Source organism: Euleptes europaea, chromosome 8 (assembly GCF_029931775.1).
Source record: "Euleptes europaea isolate rEulEur1 chromosome 8, rEulEur1.hap1, whole genome shotgun sequence".
Lineage (NCBI taxonomy): Eukaryota > Metazoa > Chordata > Lepidosauria > Squamata > Sphaerodactylidae > Euleptes > Euleptes europaea.
In genome coordinates, this window is record NC_079319.1 from 57134048 (window position 1) to 57147573 (window position 13526).

The 13526-nt window shown below is 39.6% G+C and overlaps 1 protein-coding gene across 1 annotated transcript in view; it reads right to left on the reverse strand.

The window, feature by feature from the left end:
• Window positions 1–13526, reverse strand: part of PPP4R1 (protein phosphatase 4 regulatory subunit 1) — a 41410-nt gene that overhangs the window by 11749 nt on the left and 16135 nt on the right. The window contains exons 5-11 of the mRNA XM_056854940.1: window positions 12896–13038; window positions 12484–12630; window positions 11038–11145; window positions 9846–9911; window positions 8828–8986; window positions 6741–6871; window positions 5562–6097 (exon numbers count right to left, since the gene is read on the reverse strand). Of these exons, the coding sequence (XP_056710918.1) occupies window positions 5562–6097; window positions 6741–6871; window positions 8828–8986; window positions 9846–9911; window positions 11038–11145; window positions 12484–12630; window positions 12896–13038 (1290 nt within the window). The remainder of the gene's footprint in view (window positions 1–5561; window positions 6098–6740; window positions 6872–8827; window positions 8987–9845; window positions 9912–11037; window positions 11146–12483; window positions 12631–12895; window positions 13039–13526) is intronic.

Genomic DNA, 13526 nt, shown 5'->3' on the forward strand with positions numbered 1-13526 from the left:
CCTTCTTTCTGCATTCCTTATATATTTTTCTAGGTGGTGTTATAGGACCCCATGAATTCAAGACATTATTCCAGCCTTTAAAAAAAAAAAAAAACACCAAAATCTTCATGCTTTCCAAAGCCCATCAGTTTAGGAAGCCGTCTGATCCATTTTAATATTTAAGGCTCTTCCTTTCCAAGACATCTTGAGAGCCACTTGAAAGTGTACATGTCACCCCACAAGTACCACATGTCCACCAGCAATTACGTGACAACAACTAAGTTCACACTAAAAGGTTTTAGGTAGGGAGAGCACCACATTTGGCCAACATCAAGAAAAAGAAAGGCTCCAACTGAATGGAGACAGCTTGAGTCATACCGATGCTAGTACAAGAACCAAAAGCATTGCATTTAGTACTGATGCTGTCACTCCATGTAGGAAAGCCAATATGCGTCAAGAGTTGAGGACAAAATCTAATCAAAAATTAAACAGTGGTGATGGTCCAAAATAAACTAAGAAACTGATTGAAAAATGATTTACATACCCTGGGAAAATGACCCTAAAGATACAGAATCTTCCTCCTCTACTGCTTTTAAGGACAGAGTGGGTGAACTCAGGTATGGCTTAGATCAAGGGACTACTATTGTTGCAAAGGATGGAAATGCTTAATGCTGTGTGACATTTATACCCTGCCTTTGCATTCCATAAATCCACAAGGCAACCAAACAAGTAATTTTGAAAACAATGCACACACACTATTTTTTTAAGTGGACGATCCATGGTGATATGTAGTTGCTACCCGAGAGAGCTTTAAGACAGAAGTCCGCGGTGCCAGTGTTACCTCAGCCATAAAATTGATAGCTTGGGGTTAGCCCCATCTCTCAGCTTCACCTCATTTCCACAATACAGGGATAATAATGCCAACCTACCTCAGAAGAATGTTAAGATTAATAAGATGCTGAGTATGAAACTCCTTGAACACTCAGGATCTGCTGTGTTTATATTGTTATTAATTCTATGGCTCCATTATACTTGTGGTTCAAAGGTCAGCAATTTCCTTTTCCATTGGGCTTTGCTAGGCACAGCTATAAGGAGTTAGTTCCTAATGTCTCAGTTCTTCTAGCTGTATAATCAACACTGAACCTTTGTTTTATTTTTCAAAAGAAGATTCTATCCCAGCCTCTTGAAAGACCTAAAAACCTAGGCTGAACATAGACGAACACAGTGACCTCTGTCTTAATTGGCAAACAGCCAGAAACAATCATCGCCACAGTATGAATTGCTCTTTTCATCTCTATTGGACGTAACATTTGCTAATACAGCTCACTGCATAACAGGCAGAACCCTACAATGGACCCTGTCTGTTGGCCATCATCAAAGCTTTTAGCCTGTGATGGGAAATTTGCTTACCAATTAGAATTATATTAAGCTACACAATTGCATCAAACTAATTAAAGCTCCAGTGCCAATGTTCATATTTCAGAAACCTCAAGTAACCGAGTTGGCATAACATTGTCATAAAATATGGCATGCCCTTGAACCACTAGCGAGTGAATATACTGTACATACTCCACAATTGGTCTGAAGTTTTCTATAAAATGGGAACAATTTTAATTAATGGAAAATTCTGATACAGTGGCGTAATCACAAGGAAAGACAGACAAATAAATGTGGGTTCCTTTTAATCCACTCTCTTTCATGTTTTCAAAACTTTATCTCGCAAAGGATGGGAACTTATTTTCTTTAAGCATTAAAAAGATCCTTTGCAAGAAATTGGGTCCAAGTTATGCGGTGGATGTCACCCCACATTAGCCAGATAGTTCAAACTAATATTGTGCTAAGCATTCTCCAGTTGTGATACGTACTCTGAAAGCATATTCAATGAACCTCACAAAGTTATATGCCTCACCAAACAGGTGTACTGTTTCAGTATTCAACATCCTTTTGTTCCCCTGGCCCCAGAAATTTGGGGCACCATTTTCCTTCTTTGCCTTTATTCCCTATTTCATTTGCACATACCACCTTTTAAACCATTTATTCTGACTGCAAGTGATGTTAATTATGAGTACCTGTGATGTCATCCCATCAGATGTAGCAGTATGACATCACATGTCTAATTCTGAACCAGGCCACAAAGTGTGGATTAAAAAATTCACACAATGGAGCCAGATAGCGGACATTTTGTAGCAATCCTGAGGGAAACATGTTTTCAGAAAATCCTGAAATCCAAACCACTACCACCACCAACAACGAGGGATTAAAACTCTCCAAAATAATAGGAACATCCATAGTTTTAAGAAATGAATGTCCACTGATATCTTATAAGACTATGTTCTGAAATCCTGGTGGCCATTTTAGGGGTTGCCAGGCAACCTCAACATTATTGCTGAGCTGTCTAAGACTTTGTTCCTCCCCCTTTGATTGACAAAAATGGAGGTGGACTGGGAGATCGAAACAGCCCTGGAAAGGGCCCCTCCCCAGATACATTCTCTGATGGAGGGAGCACTGGGGCCGAGCCTGGCAACAATCATTGGGTGACTTGCCACTGCACAACTTGCATGACTCAGCCAGGCAGCCACCACACAACTCACTTGGGTGACTCACTGCTGCATAACTTGCACAACTTGATTAGGCCTGGAGATGGCCACCACATAAGTCACCCAAGTGACTCACTTACTGCACAACTTTTGCAACTTGGCTGGACTTTTCCTGGGGAGATGCTGCCAGGGCAAGAGAAGGAAGGAAAGCTGAAGATTGGGGAAGCAGATAAAGGTAGGCTGGTGTGCTGGAAGGGGAGAATCAATGGCGAATGCCAGGAGGACAAAAGAAATAGTGTGGAGAGGGGGATACAGTAGGAAATAAGACCCTGTGGGTCCCCTGCCTGTCACTGATTAATCACATGGTTTATCACAGTCAACCGCCACATGCATCTCCACAGGATTAAAGAGTTATGTGGGCAAATGAAGCAAAGGACTGCGAGAAGGGGGGGAAGGCACAAATGAGAATAGCAATTCAAATATGTTTTCAATAACTGCTGAAAGTAACTGGAAACGGGAGGGACATTAGACACTCGAAAAACAATATAAAGTTTTTGGTATAATCTCAGCCAATTTCAAACTAAATGCACACACACACACAAACAATGCTTTAAGTTTGCAAATAAAATGATCCATTGGGCACAATCTAGAATAAATTACTTGCAATTCCCTTTGACAGAAATGGAATACGGCAGTCACAACTAATTGAAGTCACTTTGTTTTTAATGGGACCTGGATATAACTAACTTTTGCTTGATTGCGGTTACTAGATTCAGCAGCCAGCCACTCAAGACACAGTCAAAACATAGGGGCCACTGAATGATCTCCTTCAGGATTCAAATTTCAGCTTTTGGATCACTATGCTTAAAATGGTTTTGTTCTCTAACACAGTGCTTGTTGAGGAAAAGGCAAGTTCATTCTCTTTAGGACAGGGTGACAAATTACTGAGCCAATGAGTGCACTACCTTACAAATTACAAGTTATCCAATAGTTTTCCTTCTACAAGCCATCTTATAAAGGAGTCCTACCATTGGCCTGCCTAGCTCAGTACTGTCTTCTCTGATTGGCAGTGGTTCTCCTCCATGGTTTCAGGCTATGAAAGCACCTGCTACCCAAGATCCTTCACCAGATCTCAGGACTGAACTTGGGACTTTCTGCATTCAATACAGGCGCTCAGCTAGTCAGCCACAACCCTTCCATCACTTCTTTTGTTTGTTATGTTCTTGTGTTACTATAACAGTGATTGCATAGCAACACAATAGCTACTTGTTTCTCTACAACTTCTCCTTCCTGATTTCCACCCTTCCTTCCTGCTTTATAATAATTTGCTATAACCTATTATATCACTTATATAATTAGTTTTTTTAAAGCTTACTCTGAAGCATGTTTATAAAATGTTTCAGGCATCTACTATATGAGATGTTACGCAACTTACTGAGCACTAACTGAAAATACCTAAATTAGATTTTTACTTCTGCCAGGGTACAAAACTGTTAAGCTCATCTTAGCCGCAAGACAAAAACAAACTTGCTTAAAAACCAGAGGCACCAAGTTTGCTAGTAAGACAATTCTGAGATTCCTATTTCAATCTAAACAGGTCTAAGCTGAGGCGCTAAAGTGAAGCGGCAAGGGACTGTGGCTCAGGGGTAGAGCATCTAATTGGCATGCAGAAGGTCCCAGGTTCAGTCCCCCGCCTCTCCAGTTAAAGAGGACCAGGCATTCAGTGATGTGAAAGACCTGTAAATAAGACCTTGGAGAGCCACGACTAGTCTGAGTAGACAATACTGATCTTGATGGACCAAGAGTCTAATTCAGTATAAGTCAGCTTCCTGTGAAGTGATAATGAAATTCTCAGGCAATCAATTTCAAGCTGACATAATTAATTGATCAAGTTTATTATTTTCTAGGCCCTGTCCCACTAAATACATAAGTTAAAAATAAAGCTAAATAAAACTTGGAAGGGGAGTGCTCTCTAGGTATGCAAAAAAATGTGACTTTTTAAATTAATTTTAAAAATGAAATATTCTCCCTGACACCTTGAGGACTGAATATATAGTAGCGAACAATGAATTTGACAGTAAATAATAATGTAGTTAAAGAGAAGGGGGGTTAGTAGCCTGTTCAAGCTACTAGAACCCTAGATATAATTTCTAAATTGTTCCCCCCTCCCGTGATTCCTCATGGGGTTCCCAGCTTGAAAAAAAAAATACAACATTCGTTAGCAGCATTTTGAAACATAAACTAATGAGTCAACGGATTAAACAGATTATTATTTAGGGGTGAGAGTAAACAAAGATTCAGAAGATATATTTGAAATGGCTGCCTAATTGTAATGAACCGACTAATTTAGCCCTCCTTTTTTATTAAAGTGCAGCTCACTTGTCCCCTGTAACAATCCTGGAGGAAAGCGGTACAATCAACACTCTGAATATAGTAACAGCCCTTGCTTGTCGTTACTCACTTTTTAAATTTTTATTTATTTTTGCGATTTATAACCCACCCTCCCCGGCCGAGGCCAGGCTCAGAGCGGGTAACATCATATAAAATACCTTAATATAATCAATAATAAAAATCACCAAAAAAATCTGAATTTAAAACAAAATCCCAATTAAACTTAAAAACTACAGAACTATAGATGACGCCTAAGTATCTCTCATATTGCTGGAGAGGGGTGGCAGGTTACCCCTCAATCAACCTAAAATAGTATAAAAGGAGGGGAATAGGCTGTTTACTCTTTACACAAGAGTAAGAGGACAATTTTGCCCAGTTTCTCCTTATTACAGCCCCCCTCCACAATTGCATATTGTTCAGAAGGATTCCCTGATTCTAAGCAGAGGCTTTTCAGGGAATGGAGGCATGCGGGGTGTGTGTGTGGGGGGTCTCTATGGGAAGGGGGATATCTGCTGCTGCAAACGCCTCCCTTCACAGGAGTTCTGACCCCACGTTTTTAAAAAAGCAAACAGCAACTAGTACGAATGCCTTTCTTCTCTTGGCATTTAACTCACGTCTTGAATGTTTCATATATCAAAAATGCTTCACGAATACCTTTAACATCTGGATCATCCATATGAGGTTCCAAATTTTCTATCATCTCTTCCAACTCTTTCCTTTTAGCCACGGTAATGTTTGGGTAAGCCAGTGCAACAACCTCCTGTTTTCCTTCCTGAGTTTCTGAATCAAGCATTTCTGCAGTTTCCTGAAGCTCTAAATCAATATCTATCTCAGGAAGTGGAGTCCTCCAGAAATGGAAAGAGTTATACAGTTCCTGCTCTGAAAGGGAATTTTCCTGGGAATTCAGTGCAGGTGCTGGAAGCACAGCCACACCACCACCACCGTCGCGGCTTTGTTCAGTCTCAACTGCAGTTTCATTGGATGGCTCTGGAGACAAAGTGCAATGTAATGTCATCTCAGGCTGGAAACCACTTTCATTCTGGTAATGAACCAACACAGAATGACTCTCTTCCTTGGTGGATTCAAGAGTCTTCGCAAAATCACGATCCTCCTCCTCTAAAGGCAACAACTCTGTCTGGCTTTGTACATCATGCGTTACGATATCTTCTGAATCCATATTTTTTTCATTGCTAGACAAAAAATAAATAAATTGAAATGTTAAAATATTTACTACGGCTGTTAAAAATATGTGTATGTCTATTTTGGGTGGCAAACCTACAACACCGGGGGGGGGTCGCAAAGGGGTAAAAGGAAGTGGAAAATTTGTTGCCTGCCTAAATGGGAGCAAAAGTTTCCTGGTCATACCTAGTCATACCTAGTGCCCTATCTGCTCATCTTATGCTGGTGCTGCATGCTGCCTACCTCAGAAGACTAGAGACAAAAATCACATTAAAGTAAAAGGTGCTACATTCATATACTACTGCACTTTAGAACAAGCATGCCAGAACTCAAGACCAAAAAGATGTACAACCACTAATTAATGTATGAGGCCACATGAGTCCCACAAGGATAAACTTCTCAAGGTACTCCCACAAACACAGAAAGCAGCAATGTGGTATGTACATAACCCAACATATCTTGATTATTTACGAAGACTTTAAAAAGACACTGTGGAAATGAAATCTGCTTCATAAACATGCAATCTAGAATCTAAAATTGTAGGCAGGATATATGTTTAATTCTTGTACAAAACCTAGTCATTTCCAGTGCTTTATAAATTAATGTTAAATGACAAACTTAACTTAAAAATGAAAAACATTAGTTGGTCCATACCTGTGCTCCTCTGCAAAGTTCTGATCCTCTGCATTCTTACATTCTTCTTCTTTAAAAAACTGACCACTGCTGGATGGGTTAGCAAAGGTCGCTATAAAAGGCCCCAGGGACTGAAAGGCAGCTTGGCGGACCTAGAATAATGTGTTCCAGAGAGTTTTTAAATACAGCTGCTTGTACTGAACACTCCAGCTCTCAGGAGTGGAAAAGTAATAAGTTCCCAAGAATATGTCACAGGAGAATCTTGCATCTGGGAACAGGGCCAACAAGTGAAACACAAGAATGTGCTCACTAGCTGCCTCAAGAATAGAAACAGAGGACTCCTCCTACATTGCTTTTGAAAAGGTATATGCTTTTTAGTCACACCGGTATCTGAACACACACACGTGCACACACAAGTCCATCTGTCTCCAAGAGAAGACCTATTCTAGATGTCATTCAGAGATCCTATATTATATGGGATATATAGTTGTATTTAAGTTCTCACATTATATTTACAGCTATATTAAGAACTTATATAAATATTTATATCTATAAAAGTTAAGCAACAAATAATCCTCTAGTAAAGTGGCTATTGGACAGAAGTCAGGACAACGAGAAATCCACATTTCATGTTGATTAATAAATACGATATGAGGAGTGTTAGGAATGAATGGAAAAAGGAGATATACCCTATTTTGCCTAACAATGGGATATGGCCTTTATACCAGCTCTCTCGATGGATCTTTAGTTGTTACTTATTCAGCAAAACAATTATGTTATCTATATACTGGACAACAGAGTTACCATTTAGCAAAGGACTATGTAAAGTGTCTAACTGTTAGCACTGTAACTCAGAGAACACATCCCTTAAATATGCTTTGGGGGGTTTCCAGTCATTTCGTTTTTCTGGCAGGAAGTTCTTGCTCATATCAACTTTGTATTAGAATGTTCATTGATTTTTGAGGATCCTTACATACTTTTAAACTGTCAGCCTGTCTCTTGGAGGCTAACCGATGGCCAACAAGAATGGACCTTCCATACCCTTACTGGAGCTAAAGGTCTCGTATTTACAACAATGGAAAGATAAAAGCCCACCTCCAGTTAATCAATGGATTGAGGATTTTAGAACTCTTATCAATATTTGAATTCATGGCATATAGACAATTGCGTATGGACATTTTCAGATATTTGGAAACCTTTTATAGAACCTTATGTGTAGATCTTCCACCACTGTTGGTATATTTTTCTCTCTATGTATATCTTTATTCTTTTTGAAAATTCAATTTAGTTGAAAAATAATTAATAGGGAAGTATGTCTCATGCTTAATTTTCAGGAATTTGATTTGGTCCAAAAGGACCTCACAGTTGTATTTGTTCGCCTTTTTGTCCTTAGTATTTTCTACCCATTGTTCTCATTGGACCATCTCAAACACCTCTGTATATTACAACAGTACTTTCACTCTGCATTATACTATTTCCTTTCATAACCAAAGTATATTTTCTAACACCAGTCTTACTTTTGGCTCTGGGAAACAAAGGGAGGACAATGCACACCATTCTAAACTCCTTGAAGAAAGACTGGAATAATAATGCACCAGAAAGATGCTAAGAGCTCTTCTACTGTTTTGAAGATGTGTTGAAACATTCTCTATTTTTTTTTTTAATTAAGGGACAAAATCTCAGAAGGTACAGTTGCTTTAAATATACAGCAATACAAAAACCTGCAACGCATTTATTAACATTTGGAAAAGCATTACTGGAGTGCCCCTCTGAGATTTCAAACATGCAGAATTCCAAACAGAAGAGAATCCAGTAACAGGGGCAAAAGTTCAGCTTTCATTTTTAAATAGGTTGGGGACCCTCCGGGCGGGGGGACGTGGGGTGTAACTTTTGAATAACTTGCTACAGAGATATTTGAATACATGTAATCTGTGCCTGCACAGATTACTCCAAAGTCCAAAGCTGTATATCTCTCATGAATATATGCTGCTACCCCATGTCAACATCATCATCAGTGCTTGAAGCATAAATTGAGTTCTTCTAAATCTCTGAAACCACATACAGTTCATGAACCTGAAACAATAATGGGAGTTTAACTATTTTCTTACCCATCGTGAAGGATCACTGATAAGGTTAATAAAAAGTGTTGACAATTTTGTTCGACGGACTTCTTGTGATGTGGCACACGACACAGCCATGAAGCATTCTGCACAAGCCTTCCGCACACCCCATACATTATCAGAACAAAGCTGGAAAAATCTAGGCAGCTGAAGAATGCAAGACATGATACAGACTTTTATGAAGAGCTCCTCTCCTCTCCTCCCCTCCCCACCAACTGCCACTCAGCTGCTCTCTCCATTCCATCCCTTCTGGATCATTTTCATTCTTCATCAGACTAGTTTTGAGGGTTTTTTCCCCTTTTTAAAAATTTACAGTTATCCAACATAGAGATACCCAATATATCCATGGATTACCCACAGGGCAGCTTTCATCATCCACATGGGCCAGACAATCAAATGTTAGATTTAGTGTTTAAAGAAGTCAAATCCCAATAAAATGTCGGGTATACATATAAAAGACAGAAAGTAACTGCGTAACTTGTAAGAAACCAGATCACACTTCAGTTCATAACATTTTACTTCTCAGAAAAATGAAAATGCCAGGCCGCAGGACAGTTTCGCATCTTCCTAGCGATATCAGGTCTTCAGATAGCAGTCTTGTGCCTGTCTATAAGGATACCCAAAATTGGGCCACTCAGATAATCTCACAGCATGGGGAAAGGAAGGTGGAAATACCCTACTCCTGCATCACGTAGGTTACTTTTTAGGGCTAGATGAGCAGCTTCCTACTCACCCACAGCATTTCTCTCTCTGGATTGTTGAGGTTCAGAGTTAGGATGAGAAGGAAGACACAGAGGGGAAAAAAATTAATCTCTCTTCCCCCACCAAATTTCTTGATGGGCTCCACCTTGTACAATCTATTGCTGACTTTACAAGTGATAACTGCCTAAATCCAGCAGAGTTTCACGTACTTAGACTGGAGGTCATAGTAATTACAGTGTACTACAGTATGTTAAAAAATATCAACGCCTACACAAGAACCTTAATCTTTAGCTTTCCAACTTACCAGCATTTCTTCAGTGGCTTGCTGTCCAACTACACTACAGATATCACCAAAATTGGCAGCACAAACCTAAGCAAAAATAAATGTATTAGGCTCACAAATAATGTTACATTGAGCAGAATTAAGTTGTTGAAGAAACAAGACTGTACTTCAGTGTTCCACCATGCGATGCTTTATAATGAACAGCAAGTCTATTTAGTGGACCCCAGAGTTAGTGCTCATTGCAGCCCTCATCCTAAAAGGTAGCCAATTTTTCAAAATTGGGGCTATAAACTGATGAAACAAACCATGAAACAAAGGAACAATGTGATCGCATTTTACCAAGCGTCTATTGGGGTGGATCTTGCCTTTATCCTACCACTCCACCGAGCAAAGTTTGAAGCCTTCCTCCAGCCTAAGGAGCCTTCCTGCAACTTAAGTGGCTGTTCTGTGGGAGGAGCAGCCACTTAGGTTGGAGGGAGACTCCTTAGGCTAAAGAAAGGCACCTTGGAGGAAGGTTGGATCCACCCCATTGTTTCTAGAAGTCATATCTCTGTTACGGTCCATTAAACTGATGGTGAATTTTTACCAATATTTGACCAAGCAACTGATCAAATATCTGTTCTGATCCTGGCAAATACCTAAAGAGGAAAAGTCCGTTCCCTGTACCTTTCAGCATCCCAGTGTCTGCCTCCAGACATCCTGGCAACCAGCCTTGGTGTGCTTCAGTCAGTGGCCAGGGCAGTGACTGCTGGCCTTTTGACATGGAGAATTACAGACAGGGAGCCCTCCTCAGCTTCCAACCAGGGGACGGGTTCTGTCTCCTACAGTCACAGTGGGGAGGGACGCAGGGGTGGGCAGGGACATAGGCCAGCCAAGGTCCCCAACAACCACCTAGGTATCCAAATACACACTGATCTTTGGACTGGGGCATGTCAGTTTATATTTGGTTTAAATAATAAGCCTAGAGAACACTCCCTCTCCCCACCTTCGCCCCATGAACAGGAATCGTGTGGCATGTCAATCCCCTCTGATTTTATAAGTCCACTCTGGAACTTTCATCTGGAAAAAAAAACCTTGGGGTTTTGGAATGATTTATTCTATAGCAAACTACATGTGTGCAAGTGCAAAAAAAAAAGGTTGTATATGTACCTCACACAGGTATTACAGACAACGCTAGCGAGAAAAACAGCAGAAATTTACAAAGGGTAAATACCTTACGAACATGAAATGTTCTGCAGTCACAGCACATCTCACAAAATCTAGGAAGAATGAGCCTCTCTGTGATGTCCTTTCCTACCATTGTGGCCATTTTGCACATTATCTAATTATAAGGAAGACATCAATTAGGAATGCAAGATGACCTATCAAACGTCATTAATGCAGCAAAATAGTCTTATGCTAATCACATTACAGTCTTAAGAAAATAAAATATAAATTATGAAAACATGACATACATTTTAATTACTAATGTATCTTGCACCATTAGCGCATGAAAACAAAATGCTCTCCCCAACCTGAAGCTAACGGAAGAAGGAATCATACAGAGAAAAACTGTTTTTCTTCATACAAATGTACAAGGTTACTACATGCTACAAAGAAAAATGCTGCACTCTAAGCATGTCAAGGCCAGGTTTTCACGTTAGCTTGCATCTTTAGTGTACACATTTGCACCAGCAAGTAATACTCAAGGCAGCAATACATTTTTAATTGTTGCAAGGGTTGCCATGGTTTACATCCTTGAACTACAGATTACTATGTTACATTGCTCGAGCAGACAAAGACACTGGAAGCTAAACTGATGTAATTTGCATAACTTTTGCAAACAAATAATCCCTTTCACTTAAAATGCTTTTTTTAACTTATTGGAAAATCTAAATAAAAATGTTTAAAAACTGTTACATTACTAAAACAATATGACTAAAACATGGATTGAAATAACAAGAATTTGTTTTTCAATATAAAAATTAATAAACTGGGAAGCAACGGAGGAATACGCCAAATGTTGAGAAACCAGTTTTTACTCAGTCTGCTGATTACAACAGTCAACACTTCCTGAGCGAAGAATTCTGTTTATTACATTTTTCACACAAGAAGGAACAGTAAATTGGATCCCACAGATCCTTTCCGCTAGCAGAGGCACTGTCCTCCAATGGAACAAGACCTCTTATCCCTGGAGAAGACTGCTTTGGGAAGGCTTCCCAATGAAAGCTAATTGAAGTTAAGCAGTCTGTTGTGCAGGACTGCATCCATTGCTACTTTTCCATTTCCATTCAAATAAGCGTTCGCTACAAACATTACGTTGATATTTGCATAAATCTTATACCAATAATTAAGACATCTTTTAGGATGAAAAACTCTTCGTCCTGCTCACCATTATTATTTATTCAATTTATACCCCGCCCTCCCCATGACAAGATACCCATTTTCATTGCACGCTAGGGGTTGGATCTAGACTAAACAGGAATTGTCCAACAACCCCCACCCTGTCCACTGCAGGCCCCCCTCTTGTCATTCCTCAGGGTCCCCTGTCCCCCAGGAGCAGCATGTTGGGGAGTTCAGTGGAAGGGGGGAGGCAGGAAAATTCTATTCTGCCATTGGAAAATTCAGTCTGGATTCAACCCCGGAAAATGATTCAGGTATTTAAACCAAGGCTACTTACTGCCACAGCCTCTGTCTTCACATCATCATGACTATCTGGAGCGGTCAGCTCTACAAGAACTGGACATACTTTGGTCTCCACATCATATCGTTCAATAAGTTCTTGCTCCAACAGAACAAGTAATGCTGCCTGGCTTGTTTTTCTTACCTGTGTTAATTTTTAAAAGCACCAAAGGAGGAAGGAAAATGGGATTAGGGTACACCAATAGAAAAGAATATCCTAGAAAATCTCGACTGTGTCTAATCTACAACAATGGATAGGTTTTATTGTTGGGCATTGAAGTTGGTACAGGAAAATGTGAACACCTAAGACCACTCTACTTACTTTTCAAGAATTGTCCAGCATTTTTGTATTATTTTGTAGTATTTTTGTATTTTATTTGTATTATTCAATCATTGTAAGAGATTCTCACCTGGTTATTCTGATCTGCAAGGTACCTCACCACAATAGGCAATAAATATTTTGAGAAAGCATATGGAATTGAAGGCCTGTTTTCTTGACAAAACAAAGCAATATGAGGCACCTGCTCCATCAGTTCAGCTCGTACTGTTGGTTCTATGAATTAAAATGTTAAGAAACAGAAATGTAATTTGTATGCATCATGATGATATTGTCCAACAATCAAACTCCTACTACAGTGTGGTACTCATGAATCACTACTAGTAAAAAAAAGTCATAATCGCAACCAAAATTATCACTTTATTAAAAATCTTTGAACACAATGCCTAATAATCCTGGGTTTAGTCTTTCACCCTTTGAGTTGAAGCAGATTAAACATTTACGATTTGGTAAATGGGAGTGGTAATTTAACACAAGCTATGTTGAACCAACACTGAGTTACCAACTGAACGATTAAGAGAAGACATTGCAACAAGTACCCCTTTGATCCTTGGTAGTCCTAAACTATGGGTTATTGTGGAAAAGAAGGACACAGAGCTAAGAGTGTGGCACAGTCTATATTGGTTCAGGAAAGCTAACTCAGCCAGGGAGCTGATTATTCAAGAAATAACATAAACAAAAAAAGTTGCATGTGAAAGGATACC